This window comes from Aquarana catesbeiana, linkage group LG01, assembly GCF_042186555.1.
Source record: "Aquarana catesbeiana isolate 2022-GZ linkage group LG01, ASM4218655v1, whole genome shotgun sequence".
Taxonomy (NCBI): Eukaryota; Metazoa; Chordata; class Amphibia; order Anura; family Ranidae; genus Aquarana; species Aquarana catesbeiana.
Window position 1 is genome coordinate 97,075,478 of NC_133324.1, and position 19,293 is coordinate 97,094,770.

The 19,293-nt window shown below is 45.4% G+C and overlaps 1 protein-coding gene across 1 annotated transcript in view; it reads left to right on the forward strand.

Moving 5' to 3' along the window:
* The window catches only part of MRPS30 (mitochondrial ribosomal protein S30), a 37,635-nt gene extending 22,882 nt beyond the window's left edge, over nt 1–14,753 (forward strand). Inside the window, exons 4-5 of the mRNA XM_073622142.1 lie at nt 10,777–10,953; nt 14,403–14,753. Of these exons, the coding sequence (XP_073478243.1) occupies nt 10,777–10,953; nt 14,403–14,665 (440 nt within the window). The 3' untranslated portion in view covers nt 14,666–14,753. The remainder of the gene's footprint in view (nt 1–10,776; nt 10,954–14,402) is intronic.
* Nucleotides 14,754–19,293: the final 4,540 nt, after the last annotated feature.

The following is a 19,293-nucleotide window of genomic DNA, read 5'->3' on the forward strand; positions in this document are numbered from 1 at the left end:
CTTGGGCAGAAAACAATGTACTTTGCCTATTGGTGGTCTTCATTCTAGGAATAGAAAATTGGCTGGCAAGCGGACTACTTGAGTGACCAGCGGTTGTTCCCAGGAAAATGGTTCCTTTACCCCGATATCTTCCGGTCAATATGTCAAAGATGGGGGATCCCAGACATAGATCTGTTTACGTCCAGGTTCAACAAAGAAATCGACAACTTTTGTGTCAAAAACATAGTATCCGCTAGCATGCGGAACAGATGCCTTGCTATTCCTGTGGAATCGGTTCTCACTGATTTATGCATTCCCTCCTATTCTGCCTATGTCCTCAACTTCTTCGCAGGATCAAGCAGGAAGGGAAGTCAGTGATTCTTGTGGCCTCCAGCGGGGCCCAGGAAATCTTGGTATGCAGGGATCGTAACGATGACAGTAGGGGACCCATGGACCGTACCGCCACGGCCCAACCTTCTTTTGCAAGGCCCGGTATTCCATCCTACTTTACAAACTCTAAATTTAACGGTTTGGCTATTGAGACCCACACTCTGAAGAAACGTGGGCTGTCAGGTTCGGTGGTTTCTATCTTGGTTAATGCAAGGGAGCCGGCCTCCATAATGATATATTAATGAGTCTGGGAAGCATGTGTCTCCTGGTGTGAAACCAGGGGGTGCTCCCCAGGAAATAGTTCAAAGGTAGAATCCTTGACTCTCTGCTGATGGGGTGAGAAATAAAGCTGGCCTTGAGTGCTTTCTAAGGACAGGTCTCAGCCTTATCGGTATTATTTCAAGGACCACTTGCTTCGCTTTGTTTGGTTCATAACTGTATTCAGGGGGTAACACAGCTTGATCCCCGGTTAGGTCACCCCTGAACCCTTGGGACTTGAATTTAGTTTTTGGCGACATTACAAAACAGCCTTTTTTTGGACCGATACGACATATTCCCTTGGTGCTTTTTTGACAAGGAAACTATTTTTTCTGGTAACCATATCTGCTGCAAGAAGGGTATCAGAATTGGCTGCTTTTTCTTGTAAAAAGCCATATTATAATTGTTCACAAGGATTAGGTAGTATGGCGTCTAGAGGTCGACCGATATATCGGCCGGCCGATATTTGCCGTTTTTTTCTTAATTGGCATCGATTGTGCTGATAAAAAAGGCCGATTATAACTCAGCGGACTTGCAAATGACTTCTGAAGTCAATACAAGTTGCCTATATTCTTCTCTGAAGCGACTTCTCCCCCTCTCTTTTTTTTTTTTAACAAAAAAGTTTATTTAGGTTTTCCAAAACAAACAGTTTAAAGCGGATTAGACATAGATAGAGACATCTTTCAGAGGTTTCTTACATTTCTTAACAAATGCCGGAGTAGCAGTGAATCCAATAGTATATTAACAAGAACATTACACCCATCTCGGGTGGAGGTATAAGAGGTCACATTGATTACCTTTCGTTCGTACACCTTAATCCCACACTCTCACAGGTAGACACAGAAATCCATTTATGAGGGCCAATTTATATCAGTATTCGTGAGCCACAACCCGGGGGCCTCAGTCAATAGTAAGATGTTTTGCCTTCACCCATGCTGCCCAAATTTTCCCAAATTTTTTGGGGCAATTTCTTCCCATATATGTCATTTTATATAATGGTAGTGCCCTATTTATCAAGGACTGCCAGAGCTGTCTGGTGGGTGGCTGGGACTGATTCCACTGTAATAGGATTGCCTTTCTAGCGTATAATGTGGCATAGAAGATGAATAGTTTCTTCCCCCATGAGACCTCTAGGAAATCGCAAATGCCCAACAAGAGAGGGATCGGGCTGTATGGAATCATCAATCTCCCAATGGAGTTAATATCAGCAAGTACATTTTCCCAGAATTCCTTCACACCAGGGCAGGACCAGACTATATGGAAGAAGTCAGCATCATCCGAACCACACCTAGCGCACCTCGCCGACCTATCAGGGTAAATTCTCGCTAAACGTACTGGAGAGTAATATGCACGGTGAAGAAACTTCAGTTGCATGAATTTATCTCTAGCCGAAATTGTAAGGGGTAAATATTGCTGAATCCCCTCCTCCCAGTCCTCATCTGTCAGCTCCGGAATATCCCCTCGCCATAGCTCACACAGCTGGGACACTCTAGATGTGTCATGGGACACAAATATGTTGTACAGTGTGGACAGTGTTTTCCCAGTATCTGGGGATTTAAGTGTATTTTCCACAGGCGACCCCTCCAAATTCAGCGGGCCAGGGAATTGGGACCGGAATGCATGGCGCAGCTGAAGAAATCTAAAGAACATATGGTTCGGGAGGTCCTTATCTCTTTTTAAGGCATCAAAAGAAACCAGTTGACCCTGTACTAATATGTCCCTCAAAGTTTTGACCTCATATCTAGCCCACACGACCGGATCAGGAATAGAGCGAAAATGAGGCAAGCGAGGGTTTCCCCATAAGGGAGTCGCAGGGGACCAGTCATTGGGTCCCATGAGCTGTTTTTGGACCGTGTCCCAAACCTTAAGGGTCGTCTTCATGGGAAGAGTCACCCGAAGATTGGATCTGGGGCCCCTATAAACCAAATTGCCCAACTCCGCAAACGAACCAACCAATGCCGCCTCCGTGGTGGAAGCAGGATTAGTCGGGTCCTCCGAGAACCACCACTTAACAGTCACCAGGACCGCCGCCCAGTAGTACTTCAGAAAACAGGGCAGGGCCAGTCCCCCTAGCACACCTGGCAGTTGTAGAGTTGATCTAGCTATTCTAGGGGCCTTTCCATTCCAGATAAATGAGGTAACAATACTGTCGAGATGTTTAAAGAAGGTTATCGGTATAGAGATTGGAGTTTGACGGAATAAATAGGTAAACTTGGGTAATACCGACATCTTGATTAAGTTAACGCGGCCCACTGGTGTTAGAGGTAAGGATTTCCATGTGGCGCATCTTTGAGAAAGGTGATTAACTACTGGGTTTAGGTTGAGGGCCATATATTTTTTTAAATCCCGATGTATTTCTACACCTAAATACTTAAACTGAGGGACTCTACTAAGCTGCCCATCTGCCTGCGAGGAGGCAGAGCCAGCATGGAGAGGGAACAGGACTGACTTCCCCCAATTTATGCATATGCCCGAGAATTTGCCAAAATTATTAATTACCGACAGCGCTGCCCGTAGGGAAGTACCATCATCCCTAAGATACAGCAAGGTGTCGTCGGCATATAAAGACACCCTTTCCTGTATTGAACCCCTTGTGATTCCCCGAATCTCTGGTGCAGCACGGAGGAGGGCAGCCATGGGCTCAATCGCTAGGGCAAAAAGTCCCGGCGAAAGAGGGCACCCCTGCCTGGTCCCCCTACTAAGGGGGAATGCCGGAGAAAGCACCGTACCCGTGCGTACCTTAGCCGTCGGGGCCCTGTACACCATCCTGACCCAGGAGAGGAAGACCGGGCCGAAACCGAATCTGCGAAGTACCTCCCAGAGATAGCCCCACTCAACAGAATCGAAGGCCTTCTCTGCGTCTAAAGAGGCCACAATCCCGTCCTCCGCATCCTCCTCCCCAGAGGCCAGGACCGCATACAACCTACGAATGTTTATATCTGTGCCCTTCCCCGGCATAAAGCCTGACTGGTCTTCGTGAATAAGAGTAAGTATTACTTCGTTCAGGCGTCTGGCTAGTATTTTAGTAAGTATTTTTGCGTCAGCATTAAGCAGGGATATGGGTCGGTATGAAGGGCAAAGTTGGGGGTCCTTCCCTGGTTTGGGTATAACCACTATAATGGCTTGTGCCATAGACAGTGGGAGCTCCCCAGTTCGTAGGGTCTCCGTGAGCATTGCATGCATCCTATGGGCTACCTCACCAATGTAGAGTTTATAGAATTCGGAGGGGAGACCATCTATTCCCGGGGTCTTCCCCATCTGCAAAGAACCCAAGGCCTGCTGAACCTCCTCCAAAGCTATTGGGGCATCTAAGCTTTCCCTCGCTGCGTCTGTAAGGACCGGAAGTGTTACCCTGTCTAAAAAGTCTGAGAGCTCGTCAGGAGAATATTGTGTCTTAGATGAGTACAGAGTCGAGTAGTAGTCAGCAAAGCAAGCATTAATATTTACCGGGTCTGATACTAGAGTCCCGTCACTCTTCCGAATACGGGCTATGGTGGAGATCGAGGATTGTTCCCTGGCCAGCCAGGCTAGGAGCCTGCCTGTTTTGTCCCCTTGTTCGAATATCCTCTCTGTCTGGGCCAATTGGCGTTTATTTGCCTTGGCCACTCTGAGTAGCATAACCTCCCGATAGGCCACCTTCATATCCTGTGCTATAATTGGGTTAGAGGTAAGGGCAAACCTAGTCTCTAACTCTCGGGCCTTAGCCTCCGCTTCCTCCAATAACATCGCGTCGTTTCTACGTTCCCTGGCTATGGATGACATATAGCAACCTCTAATGTAGGCTTTAAAGGTGTCCCATACAGTCCCTGGTGTGGCGGAATTGGCATTAGATAACCAGAATTGTTTGATTTCTTTGACCATCTCCACTTCTATAGTAGGATGTTCAATCCAGAACCGAGACAGGCGCCAGATTCTATCTGCCTGTGGGATAGCAGTTTGCAGCGTACATAGCAGCGGGGAATGGTCAGATATCCCCCTTGGGAGTATCTCAATATCTATAATTTTGGGAAGCATGGGTAAACTGGCATAGAAAAGGTCAATACGGGATAATGTATTATAGGAGGAGGAGTGACATGTGTACATACGATCCGATGGGTGTTTCCATCGCCACACGTCCTCCAATCCCATTGTCTGGGACCAGCGGAACAGCGTTGAATCAGTGGCGGGGTCAGGGGACAGTTTATCTAGAGAGGGGTTCGGAGGGATATTAAAATCCCCCGTTAGGATCACGTTATCCGTGGGAAACTGGGCAATCAGGGTAATTATTTTCTGTAAGAGGGAGATATTCGCCGGAGGCGGCAGATAAACACCCACCACCACCACGGCTACTGTGTCAATAACAGCATGTAACAACACATATCTGCCTTCTGGATCTATAAGTACATCCAGGGGTTCAAAATTGAGAGATCTGTGGACCAAGATACTAACTCCCCTGGCATAACTAGTGTGCGTAGCATGGTAGTGGTGTCCCACCCACAGCCTCTTCAGTCCCATTACTCTACCTCCCACCAAGTGTGTCTCCTGGAGAATGCAGATATGTGGAGTATATTTTTTAAGGTAATCAAAGACTAGGGAGCGCTTGATTTTATGATTAAGACCTCTGACATTCCAGGACAAGATCTTTAGTGGAGCCATATCCCGGTAGGACAGATAACTTGGAAGGGGGACCACATATCTCCGGGGCTTACAAAAGACCCCCCCTCACCCCCCCCCACCCCCATCAGTGGGCAAGCAGGGAATTTGCAGGAAGGTAGTAGGACAGGAGATTTACTAGCATAACCTAAACCTCTGATGTCATAGAACCATTTGAATTTAAATGCATTCAAGCGTGTAAGTGTAAGAAAACCAAGAACAAAAAAGAAACAAAACAAACAAATAAAACCAAACTTCCCTCCCATCCCACCCCACACCCCTTTAAGTGAACCCAGGGGTGTTCGAGTACCCATAACAACCAAAAAAAAAAAAAAAAAACAACTTAAATGTAGGAGAAAATTCCTATGGGGGGAGTGTGTACCAATCGACACACCTAGGACCCGATGGAGCGTAGGGACTCCACTACCCGCATTACCTGTAGGCCATGGCTGATAAAAAAGAAAAAACATGATAAGGGAACAAGGAAACCCTTCAGCATCTACACAGTAACTCACTCTTAGATCACTCTAAGGGTACAATCTTAGTTACACGAGCTATTCGCTCAACCTGTAAGAAATAAACAGGGTTAAACAGTACATATTAAACACTTATGCTTCTCAATTAAGACCAATCCAAGGGGGAAAGCTTTCCACCCCTAACCTCTCCTTCTGATCGGCAGTTCCATAGGCGAATCACAGTTCTGGTGGAGATACCAATGTCATGTTTAATCAGATGACTCTGACTGTAAAAGGCCCGGGGAAGCCACCTCAGCCCCCCACCCACCCCAACCGCTCAAATGCAAGATCCATTTCTCACTCCTTAGCACTGGAAAAAAAAAAAAAAAAAAAAAAAAAAAAAGGGGGGGGGGTGATAATTATAGAGAGTATGGATTTCAGTACATCCTGCATCCAGGGGTGGGACCACGGAAGGGGGGGAAGCAACGGCAAAAATAAAAAAAAGTCAAACGTCGGAGGTGAATCAAAGGTGGCAGGTCCCCCCCAACCCCGAACACCAGACCATTCAGCAGAGTATCGGTCGCCTATCATGACAACACTCGACATTGCATCCAGTTCACAATCTAGATCTGGTCTCCAAAAAAAAAAAAAAAAAAAAAAAAAGGGGGAGGGGGGGGGGGGGACAAATGCATCACTCTCTGTGGTCTGCCGGAGTCAGTGAAAGAGGAGGTTACAAAAACAAAAAACTGCTTTTCTTACCGCCAGACATCTCGGGCATAGGAAAGAGGTATTCTTGGTGGTCTCTGAGTTACAGATCAATGACTGCGTGGTAAGGACTCGAGCCATCTGGACGCCTCCTCCGGGGAAGTGAAGAATTTTGTAGTCTCTCCGTCCACCACTCTAAGCCGTGCTGGGAATAGCATGCTGTACTTGAGCCCCCTGGTGCGCATTTGGGCTTTGACTTGATCGAATGTCCTACGTTGTCTTTGCGTCTCGACCGAATAATCGGGGAACAGCATAATCTTCGCGTTTTCGGATCTCAGTTCCCCAGCTCTTCTGGCTTCTCTAAGGATTAAATCACGGTCTCTAAAATTTAGCATGCGGAATATGAAGGTTCGTGGCGGTGCTCCCGGTGGGCCCCGGACCGACGGCATCCTATGGGCGCGCTCCACCGCAAAATGTGTAGAGAATGGAGCTTGTGGAAGAAGAGTACGGAGCAGATGCTCTGTATAAGCCTCCGGATCTCTTCCCTCTACTCCTTCCGGAAGTCCCACCAGTCGCAGGTTATTTCTGCGATTTCTGTTTTCCTGGTCTTCAGCCCGGGATTCCAGCGTTTTCATCTTAACTTGCAATGTACGGATTGAGGCACTATGGTCCCGGATGACATCCTCATTGTCTCCTACCCTTCGTTCAGCCTCCGTCAGCCTATCACGGTATTTGTCCATATCACGTCTTATGAGGCCCATTTCTGATTGCATCTGTTCTATTTTCGTGGTAAGGGTGGTTTGGCAACCTGTTATCGCCTGCATTAGTGCTTGGAATTGATCTGTAGCTAGTTGAGACGTTTCTGCACAGGGTTCTGTGTGTTCCGTTTGGGACGCCATGTTTAGTCGCACCGCTGCACGTGTGTCCCTGGCCGGCGGTGGGGTTTTTTGGGCCGACTGCTTTTTCTTCTGTGCACCGGAGGTCCTCTTACGCATGCCCAGGCAGGACAGTGCGGATATGTATCTCAAGGGGCCCAATTAAAGCAGCTGTGCAATGTGAAGCCTCTGTCCCTCGCTTCACATCAGGGTGCTCCACGTATAAACTTTCTGCAGTGGCGGATGTGGCTTTCTTTATGCCCCAGATTAGCTCCCCAGAGAAATCACTGTGCAGTGGGACAAGAAGGATGGCTATAAGTCAGTGGCACATATCAGCTTTTTTGTAACAGGCAAAGCATGGTGTATTGGTATCACAGGGAGTTTGATTGTATTGGATGCACATCACGTAGCTCCTGATTCTCACTTCCCCCCAGGACACTGCACTTGTGTCTGCCTGCGGGGTTTACAAGGCAGGATGCCGCCGTCTGTGTGCCCCAGAGAGTGTCCCGCTCGAGCCTGTGACAGACCCCCTGTTCAGTGAGGCAAGGAGGGTGGCTCTATATCGTAAGGATCAGGTGTGGGGGGCGCCATCCAGAGCAGCCAGGGCGGGCTATGCTCACAGGACAGAGAACCGGAGTGTAAGGTCTGTGCAGCGTGGAGCTCCTGTCTCTCCTGCACACCAGGGCGCTCCACGCGGTCCCGCCGGCTGCGGCGTCTGCTCGCCCGATGCCGATGTCACTACCTCCCAGGTTCCCTCACAGGAGAGCCCGTGAACAGCGGCAGCTCAGGAGGTCCAGCAGGGTATCCGTGTAGCCCTAGAAGCCGGATAAGTGGCCGATCAGGTGCGGAGCTCTTGTCCCTCACGTCCCTCTAGGTCGCCATCTTGACCACGCCCCCCCTTCTCCCCCTCTCTGGGCAGCCTGCCAAATCTGATAAAAAGAACCTGAATTGATACAATGTTTACACTTATGAATGAGCTGAACTCCGTGTGTAGAAGCTCTCAGTTTAACCATTTAAAGACTAAATCTTTTCTGACACTCGTTGCTTACAAGTAAAAATCCTGTATTTTCTGCTGGAAAATCACTTAGAACCCCCAAACATTATATATTTTTTTTTAGCAAAGACCCTAGGGAATAAAATAGCGGTTGTTGCAATATTTTATGTCACACGGTATTTGCGCAGCGGTCTTTCAAACGCAATTTTTTTTTTTTTTTTTTTTAAATACACTAATACATTTACAAAAAAAACTAAGCAGTAAAGTTAGCCCATTTTTTTTCGTCCAAAAGTTTTTTGATTACCTGTTGTTTTTGTGTATTTTTAAGATAAAGGTTTTTTTTTTATCTAAATTCTACATACAAGTGAACTGATTGGAGGTTTGTTTTGTTTAATAAATGTTTAAATGTAAAAAATTTTCTGTATCACTTTAGGTTGCTTTCACACTGCAGCGGGCATGCGTTGACGGTAAAATGCTGCTAGTTTTAGCGGCGCTTTACCGTCATTTTAGCGGCGCTATTCGGTTGCTAGCGGGGAGCTTATAACCCAGCTAGCAGCCGAGGAAAGGGTTAAATGCGCCCCTGAAGCGCCGCTGCCGAAACGCTTTGCAGGCGCTTTGGCAGCGGTGCGCATTCATTTCAATGGGCAGGAGTGGTGGTATACACCGCTCCAAAGATGCTGCTTGCAGGACTTTTTTTTTTAACCTCCTGCCAGCGCATCGCCTCAGTGTGAAAGCACTCGGGATATCACACTGAGACTGCAGGGAAGACGTTTTACAGGCGCTATTTTTAGCCCAAAAGCGCCTGAAAAACGCCCCAGTGTGAAAGGGGTCTAACTGTTAAATTTTATGAGATGAAGGAAAAAAAAAAAAAAAAAGAAAAAAAAAAAAAAATCGGCCTAATATATCGGCCCAAAAAAATCGGCATCACATATCGGCCATCGGCCACCGAGATTTCTAAATATCGGCATCGGCATCAGCCAGAGAAAAACCCATATCGGTCGACCTCTAATGGCGTCCTCTTCCTAACTTTTTACCAAAGGTAGTGCACTCTTCTAGGGCTGTTAGTGCTTCCTGGGCAGTGCATCACCAAGCCTCCATGGCTCAAATCTGCAAGGCCGCAACTTGGTCTTCAGTCATACATTTGCCAGATTCTATCAGGTGAATGTAAAAAGACATGAGCATGTCGCCTTTGGGCGCAATGTACTGCAGGCAGCAGTATAAGTCCTCTGATCTCATGGTGCCCTACTTTTGTTGTGTCTCCCTGCCCTCAGTTGGCATTGCTCTGGGACATCCCACATAGTAATTCCTATGGCTCTGTGTCCCGTGATGTGCGATTAAAGAAAATAGGATTTTTATAACAGCTTACCTGTAAAATCCTTTTCTTTTGAAGTACATCACGGGACACATAGGTCCCGCCCCTCTTTCTGGTATACACATGTGATGCTTTGCTACAAAACTGAAATGCTCCCGCTATGGAAGGGGTTATATATGGAGGCAACTTCCTGTTTAGGGTGTGCCAGTGTCCAGCACCTGAAGTAGGACTATAACTCCACATAGTAACTGCTATGGCTCTGTGTCCTGTGATGTACTTCAAAAGAAAAGGATTTTACAGGTAAGCTGTTATAAAAATCCTATTTTCCAAACGCTGTGACAGCGTGAGAGAGCCGGTAACTGGCTAGTGTGAAAGGGGACATCTACAATGATGATGATCATCAGTGCAGTCTCATCAACACACATCAGTGAAGGAGAGAACATTTGTTTGCAAAATTTTATAACAAATGAAAAAAATTATTTTTTTTCAAAAATGTTGGCCTTTTTTCCTTTAACAAAAAATAAAAAACCCAGTGATGATTAAATGCCACCAAAAGAAATCTCTATTTGTGTGAAAAAAATAACAATTTCATATGGGCACTGTTGTATGACCGCGCAATTCTCATTCAAAGTATAACAGCGCTGTAATCTGAAAATTGGCCTGGGCAGGAAGGGGGTGAAAGTACATGGTAGGCAAGTTGTTAAAAAAAAAAAAAAAAATGCAGGGTATTTGTATACATGGCTGCAGTGCTAACAAAGCACCCCCCTGTGATGAGTGTACAGAGGGAAAGCAGGGGGTTCTAAGTGATTTCTCAACAAAAAAAAAGCACAGACATTGATGGACAGGGGGGTTTGCTTTAAGTATTAAAAATGAATTAAATAGTGTTTTTGGATTGGCACTGAGATGCAGTGAAGATCCGCTTTAAGAGACAATATGCCGCAGCATCTAGAAGTGATACATATTCTACTAAAAATTCTCATTTATGTGAAGAAGCTGATGGCTTACCGTTAAACGGTAAACAAATTCAGCTGCCGTGTGTGGCTGTGACAGTCCTACAATACCCCTGTTCAAGTTCTATGGCAGGCTGTCAATGTTTTGCATCATTGTATTGTTCTGATTGTTCTGATTTGTCCTGATGGAGAATCTTGGCCTAATCAGTTTCCACCTTCCACGTAGGTGCCAAAGTAAACAGTCCCTGTAGCTTTGGCCATACACAGGTTCACCTGGTGCCCGATCGTTTCCAGAGGAATCGGATGGAGAGGTTGAATCTTGCAGACCAGATTGAAGTGTTTCTGCGTGCCAATGCTATAGCAAGTCTCTTTGCTTGGACTGGAGCACAAGCTATGTATCAAGGTAACACTATTTTAAGTTTTGTCCTTTTGTCGAATTTGCACATCATGTGAACATATTGAAGTGTGCGTACCTGTTTTTAATCTGCTCCAGTCTGGTCACAGACCGAGGAGATGAGAGCGATTGACAACGGCTGAGAATTCTAGGAGCAGTGACGTTGTTCATGTCCCAGCTGTTGGTGCTCCCTTCTCTCCCCTGCAGCAGCTGTTGACTGACACGGGGGAGCTGGAGCTGTGGATTATGTGATCAGAGTGGGCTAAAGATAGGTAAGTATACCTTTTTTTTTTTTTTTTTTTTTTTTTTTTTTTTTTTTTAATTTTTTTTTTCCTTCACAGGTTAGGCAGGAATTCTACATTTAACCTGTCCAGTGTCATACCGTATGTTTCAACACAAACCAAAACTGCTGACAACCAATGGGCAATAAATGACACCATGATCAATGCACATCTTGTGCAGGTGAAAAAAAAAGTGTAGGCAGGAACCTTTCACTATGCCTTTAAAGGATAAGTTCACATTTAACCTCTTACTGACTGCCCACCGTGGATATATGTCGCTACTTTGACGTTATATACTGTTGTTATGGCAGCAGATAGCTGCCATAACCCTGGTATTTTTTTTTCAACGGCAGGCGGTCCACTTTAAGATAAAGTGGTCTCTGCGGCGGGGTCACCGCGAGATCACTTTTTATCGGCGGCGGGAGAGGTGCCCACCCCCCTCCCGATGCGTCCTGGTTGTTTCTGCTGCTTACCGGATTTGTCGGTAGCGGCGGAGACGATCCGATGTTTTCACCTGAGAGTCAGGAAGTTGAGCGAGGGAATGATGGCCACCCACTCGACTCTGCCATTGGATGACAGGAACGACATCAAACGTCACTTCCGCCCAACGGCCTTAAAGGGACAATTTTTTTTTTTTTTTTTTTTTTTTTTTTTTTTAATACTGCTTTTAAGCGTAGATATGAGATCTGAGGTCTTTTTGATCCCAGGTCTCACATTAAAGAGGATCTGTCATGCTTTTATTCTATTACAAGGAATGTTTACATTCCTTGTAATAGGAATAAAAGTGATCCAAAATTTTTATTTTTTTAAAGGGAGAGGGGGCAATTTTGAAGCATGACATGTTGGGTATCAATTTATGGTACTCGGCGTAACATCTTTCACAATATAAAAAAAAAAAAAAATTGGGCTAACTTTTAATGTTTTCTTATTTTGTAATTAAAAAAGGTGTATTTTTTCCCAAAAAGTTGCGTTTGTAAGACCGCTGCGCAAATATGGTGTGACATAAAGTAATGCGACCGCCATTCTAGATTGTAAGCTCTAACGAGCAGGGCCCTCTGATTCCTCCCGTAATTGAATTGTATTGTAACTGTACTGTCTGCCCTCATGTAGTAAAGCGCTGCGCAAACTGTTGGCGCTATATAAATCCTGTAGTATTATAATTTTATTCTCGGAGGTGTCTGAAAATATATATATATAATGTTTTGGTGGTTCTAAGTAATTTTCTAGCAAAAAAAAATGATTTTAACTTGTAAACACCAAGTGTAAAAAATAAGCTTGGTCCTTGGTTAAAGAAAAAAAAGCTTTTTTTTTTTTTTTTTTTTTTTCCAGGAAGAAAAAGTGTTTGTTTTTGTTTTGCAGGGGCTTGTAGAGCATTGCACCAGCATTTAGCAAATCACTGGTGCCATGCAGGTCTCCTGCAGACCTGTCGGTGTTTCAGCTTACCCGTACCTTGTGCGAGGAAGCCCATTTACATTCTGACAGGAAGAATGAATGAACTATGACAGCATCTTGGTAGTTCATTGAAAACTACAAGCTGACAGCCACAAAGGATGTTGGGACTTGTAGTTCAGTCATACACAGAGCTCTGTGTATGAATGATGTTGGCCGAGCCACACTGTTTACAAAAAGTGACAGCTGGTACAGGGAGCTTTTCCCCCATACTGCTGTGATGATAGGTAGAGAGAGCAGCGGGAAGAGGCTGCATCAATGGGAACATGTTACACCCTAAAAATGGGTGGAATGTGTAACATGTTCCCAAACGTGAACTTATCCTTTAACCACTTGCCAACTGGGCACTTTTACCACCTTCCTGCCCAGGCCAATTTTAAGCTTTCATCGCTGTCACACTTTGACAATTGCGTGGTCGTGCAACACTGTACCTAGGACCTAGGGGTCTAGTATACACCTGATCCTACCTAGGCACTCCAAGGCAGCCAATCAAACCTAGCTCTGAAACTGGAAGTGATGAAATTCTCGTTGCTTCCATCTTCATTTGCCACAGAAGAGAGGGAACAGATGTTCCTCCTCTTCTGTGGGCAGCCAGTCTGATCGCTTGCAGTGGTCCTGGGCCTCTCAGACCCCTTTCGCACTGGAGGCGTTTTTCAGGCGCTATAGCCCTAAAAAAAGTGCCTGAAAAACATCTCCCTATGCCTCCCCAGTGTGAGAGCCCGAGTGCTTTCACACTGGAGCACTGCGCTGGCAGGACAATAAAAAAAAAAAAAAAGTCCTGCAAGCAGCGTCTTTGGAGCGGTGTATATACCGCTCCTCCACTGCCCCTGCCCATTGAAATGAATGGGCACCGCTGCCAAAGCGCTTCAGCAGCGGTGCTTTTTGGGCACATTTAACCCTTTCTTCGGCTGCTAGCAGGGGTTAAAAGCGGGCGAATAACGCCACTAAAACTAGCGCTGCTTTACCGCTAACGGGGCCCGCGGCTCAATGTAAAAGGGCGCTCAGTTGAACAGGAGAGCATGGGGATGGCCTCCTTCCAAGCCCTGTAAAGTGATTGGGCGGCTGTATAGCTGCTTGGATCATTTTTCGGTATGTACAAGGTCCTAGTGTTTCTGTGCAGAATGCTACAAAGGGATTTGCATGCTACAACAGGGTCCAGGTGCTAAAACCGGAGAGTTCAAAATGTGTTGGAGCCAGTGCTGGGACAAGGTCATCTAGAGCCCAGGGCAAACATGTATGAGCATTATGTGTCAGCATAACAAAACACTGAGCACGAATCCTGCATGCTTACCTACTAAGCTTAAATCCCCCCCCCTGCTGAAATGCCCCCTTTAGCACAAATCCCTCTAAATCACCACACTTGGCACTCCTCCCCTCTAGAACAATACTTACCCCCTGCCCCCAACCGCCCCACCCCCAATCTCCTTGTGGCGCCACTCCACTCCTTGTCCTGGGCCCTGGGTGCAGCTGTGAATGGTAACCAATCAACTTCTAACTTCAGCGCGTTCAATTAAAAAGAAAAAAAACTGGAAGCAGATTGGTTTCTATGCAGAGCTGCACCATATTTTGCACTCTCCCAGTTTTAGTAAATTATCCCCCCCCCCCAGTGTCTGATGATCTCTAGAGCCAGGGGTGAGTATGTTGCTTCCTAAATTGCACTCTTTACTTGCAATAAAAATGATTCTTTGATGCTTTTAGGTTAAGCCGTGTTGTTTTTTTGATTTGCAGGTTTCTGGAGTCAGGCAGATGTGACACGACCATTCGTCTCGCAAGCAGTTATTTCCGATGGGAAGTATTTTTCATTTTTTTGCTACCAGCTCAATACAATCGCACTGGCAGTGGACTCTGATAAGGATCCCAACCGCAAGAACATTTGTTGGGGAACACAGAGCGCTCCTCTCTATGAGGCTGTGGAAGATGGGGACATTAAAGGGTTTAATGAGGACGTTTTTAGGCAGCTTGTTGTCTTCTTTCAGAATCGTCCAGAATAGCAGTTATATAATATGTATATATTTACAGATCTCTGAATGTACTTAACAATTATTGTTCGAATAAAGTGTCAGCGGCTTTGTTTCTAAACGCAGTGTTGTCTATTGTTTTTTGGAATGATACCCAAATGATCTAATCCTATGGTTACATTCAGTGGGGTTGATTTATTAAAGGTACACTTTGTAAAGGTATACTGTGCACTTTGCAAGTGCAGTTGCTCCAGAGCTTGGTAAATGAGGTAAAGCTTCACTTTGCAAAGAATACCCACTCACGTGCAAGAAAAACAAAACAAAAAAAAAGCATTTTTGCTTGCACATGATTGGATGATGGGAGTCATCGGAGCTTCCTCTTGTTTACTTGGCTTTGAAGCAGCTGCATTTCTAAAGTGTACAGTCTATTTGCCTTTAGTAAATGTACCCCATTGTATACTTTCTTCTGTAAGCTTAAATAACCCACAGTTCTGCCAGTTGCTTTGGCTTTTTTTACCTTTTGGACTAAGCTGCCATTTTTTTTTTAGTACTCCTGCTTTTTGGGTTAATTTAAAATAAACCTTTTGTTTACCCCATGTCCTGAAATGGTGCTAGCTGTTACAGGCATTTGACCACTCTGGGTGAGCAACATACATGGGCAGGAGCTTCGTTTCAGGCAAGAAGGTGCAGAGGGAAGCCTATTCAAGTGAATAAGCTGGTGCCTATGCGACACACACAATTGCATGCAAATCGCTCAATTCAAATCACAAGCAGGAGCGCTTGTTCCCGCTATGTGAAAGTGTCAATGTAGTCGTAGTGTCCTTTAAAATATTTTTAAATTTGGGGATATGCAAACTAGTCATAGCATTATCGTTAACAGACACATGCTAATGCTGCTATATATAATGCTGGCATCTAGGCATTATTGACCTCTGGTTACGAAAGGGGTAAAGTGTTAGTAAACTCACTTGTACCTACAGGTAAATTTATAAGGCTTACCTGTAGGTACAGTGACTATTTCCTAAACTTGCCCTCTTTTTAGTAGATTTTCACAGTTTCCGCAGCCGGTGATGTCACTGGCACATACACATTGCGTTCTGCATTGAAGGCACATTAAACGTGCCGTCAATTCAGAGCACCATGCCACAATCATGATTTGCATGGGTGACATCATCCATGGCTTGACCTAATCAAACCGCTGGAGTGTGCAGACCCCAAAGGAAAACCGGGCAAGGATAAAAGTGTCAGCGTGGCACTTGAGGGCTTCGTTTTAAAAGATAAAGTCTGTCATAAAGTGCTAGTGTGCAGCGCTTACTGGCGTTAACCTGCAGGGGAGCACCTATTTCTTCAACCACTTGCCGACCAGCCGCCGTCATACGGCGGCAGGTTGGCGCATTCCTGCGAGCCATCGTAGCTGTACGTCGGCCTTTAAGCGGGATAGCAGGAGAGGGTGCCGATGCTCGTGACTGGCGGTCGCGATGACCACCGGCCACGAGTGATCGCAGGCATAAGAGGCAGAACAGGGACGTGTGTGTGTGTGTAAACACACAAATCCCTTTTCTGTTATGAGAGGAGATGCAGATTGTGGTTCCTAGCCATTAGGAACTCACAATCTGTCATCTCCTATAGTCAGTCCCCACCCCCTACAGTTAGAACACAGTCAGGGAACACAGTTAACCCCTTGATCGCTCCCTGGTGTTAACCCCTTCCCTGTCAGTGACATTTATACAGTAATCAGTGCAATTTTATAGCACTGATCGCTGTATAATTGTCAATCGTCCCAAAAATGTGTCAAGTGTCCGCCACAATGTCGCAGTCATGATAAAAATCGCAGATCGCCGCCATTACTAGTAAAAAAATAAAAGCAAAATTAAAAATGTCTTAAATCTATCCCCTATTTTGTAGACGCTATAACTTTTGCGCAAACCAATCTATGCTTATTGCGATATTTTTGGTAATAAAAAATGTGGGATATTTATTATAGCAAAAAGTAAAAGATATTGTGTTTTTGAAAAAAAAAAAATTATCGCTTTTCTTTTGTTTATAGAGCAAAGGTGCTGCAGAGGTGATCAAATACCACCAATTTTGTTTGGGTACAGGGTTGCACGACTGTGCTATTGTCAGTTAATTAATTTATTTTCAGTGCTGAATCGCAAAAAAAATGGTCCGGTCATTGAGCAGCCAAATCTTCTGGGGCTGAAGTGGTTAATAAAGCTTTACCGCTGCTTTAAGGTGGCACTATTCTGAAGTGACTGGTCAGATTAATGTTACAATGTGATACACTTCACTCTGATTATATTGTGATGCTTTTATCAGATGTGTACTGTACACTGTCAAGTGGTTTTTAATCACCAGGCCGCAGTCTCCCTCTTACCTGGCTGTGGCTTCCTATCTATCCCATTAGTGCAGCATGAGGGCACCACTGTATTACACAGAGATTGCTAAACTCCTTCGCTGCCACCGACAGGCAGAGCCGAAGCAGCATGTCTACCTGTCTGCAGTATAATATACTCAGGTGTCCTCCTGTAATCCATCAGTAGGCCAACTCCAAGAAAGAGGTCGACTGCAGCATATCTTCCCAATAGCACTATAATATTCAAAGGTTCATTCTGCATTGTATTTTATAGCACAGTCGCAGAGACATGTCACTGCCAACCTCCTGTTTCTCTAGACCTGCCTGCTGATGGATTGCAGAGAGCACCGTTGGATATGAAGCATTTTCCCCCTCCAACACACATCTTTCTCCCTGTCGGTATACAATTGTTTCTGATTTATCGGACAGTAACTCTGCTTTCACACTCATCAGTTTTTTTTTCAGTTAAAAAAAAAAAAAACAGAATTAAAATGTAATCCCTTTTTAAATGGAACTCTTCACATCTGAACAAAAGCGCATGAAAAACTGCCCAGTGTGAAAGGGCCATTAGTCCCCTCCTTCCACCTTTCATTCATTACTAATAATATCACCATCAATTTAAGTGTCACTTTTGCCCCACAGGTCCAAAACGCCTTTCCTTCACCGGTATTCTATAGTTATCCCTCTCCCTCCCTTTTCTTTATCGTACATCACGGGACACAGAGCCGTAGTAATAACTATATAGGGCACCTTCAGGTGATGGACACTGGCACACCCAAGACAGGAAGTTCACTCCCTATATAGCCCCTCCCATTACCGGGAGTACCTCAGTTTTAGGTCTAAGGTGTTGGTCACGCTCTAAGGAGCTCCGCTGGAAAGATCCTTTCAGATTAAAAAACAGCTTCTACAGACCAGATCCATCCAAAGTGCCACTGAGGCCAAAGTGGATGGTACCCGGGCCTCGTATAAAGAAGAACGAGGTTTTGTCTGTAATGCCTCTCCTTGCAGGGCTGGACCCCGGGACCCAGTGCTTTGGTTATGCTCACATTACCATAAAGTTTTCCTGGCGGGATGCTATACAGGTCCAAGGGAGTGGAACCCCGATTAAAAAAAAACCTTCAAGGACCAGGTCCCTTTTTAATACAGCCCGCTGTGATGGGTGAAAGTTGGATCTGTCTGATATCAGTAGAATCCTGCAGCGGGGATCAGGTAAGTGAAAAAGCCTAGGAACTGTAAAAAGTCCAGCCAGGTCCTGTACTGCATAGAGTGCCAAAGTCCCAACAAGGCAAAGTAAAAAAGTTATTTAAAAAAAAAACACCTATTTAATTCCCCCATACACAGCATAATGTGCCATCTGTGCAAATTGGTTGTGTAACATGCCAATGCCTGGAATTCTTTAAAGGGTAAGTTCACCTTTACAGAAAAATCTGTAAGGTGAACTTTACATAGGACCCCCTCCCCCTGGTCCCGCTGACCTGGACCGTGGCAATCTCCCGTTCTGAGCCCCGGTATATCCGCGTCAGAAGCCCAGGGCTTAGAAATCCCCCTCGGGAGCCACGCGTCTTCTTTCCAGCTGACAGGATGGGCTATGCGGCTCCTGATTGGTTGGTGCCGCCTATGTGACGGCGCTGACCGATTAGAATGCTCTGAAATGTCCCTCCTAACAAAGTACGTTTTGGACATTCAGCCGAGGGGATTTCTAAGCCCTGTGCTCCTGATGCGGATATACCAGGGCACAGAACGGGAGATTGCAATGCTCCAGGTCAGCGGGACCGGGGGGGGGGGGTGAGGAAGGGGGTCCTGTGCGAGTTCACCTTACAGATTTTTCTGTAAAGGTGAGCTTGCACTTTAAAACCTTTTTAGACCTGCAGATTTGCTAAAACCCTCAACATTATATATTTTCGGAAAGCAGGGACCTTGTAGGGTGAAATGATGATAGCGCTAAATTTTCATGTCACATGATATTAACACAATGCAATGGTTTATCAAGCACACATTTATGTTAACGTTGACAACTAAAATATATTACCCAAATTTTTGATAAAATATAAAATATGAGGTTGCGCTGAGTAAATAAATACCCAATGGGGGAGATTCACTAAAAGTGGATAGTGAAAAATCTGGTGCAGCTGTGCATGGTAGCCAATCAACTTCTAACTTCAGCTTGTTCAATTAAAGTGGTTGTAAAGACTCAAGGTTTTTCACCTTAATGCATCCCCCCTTCCCCTTTTCTTACCCGAGCTTGATCTGATCCAGCGATGTGCACGAGTGCAGCGGCTCCAGCAGCTGTCGCTTTTCTCATTGGACA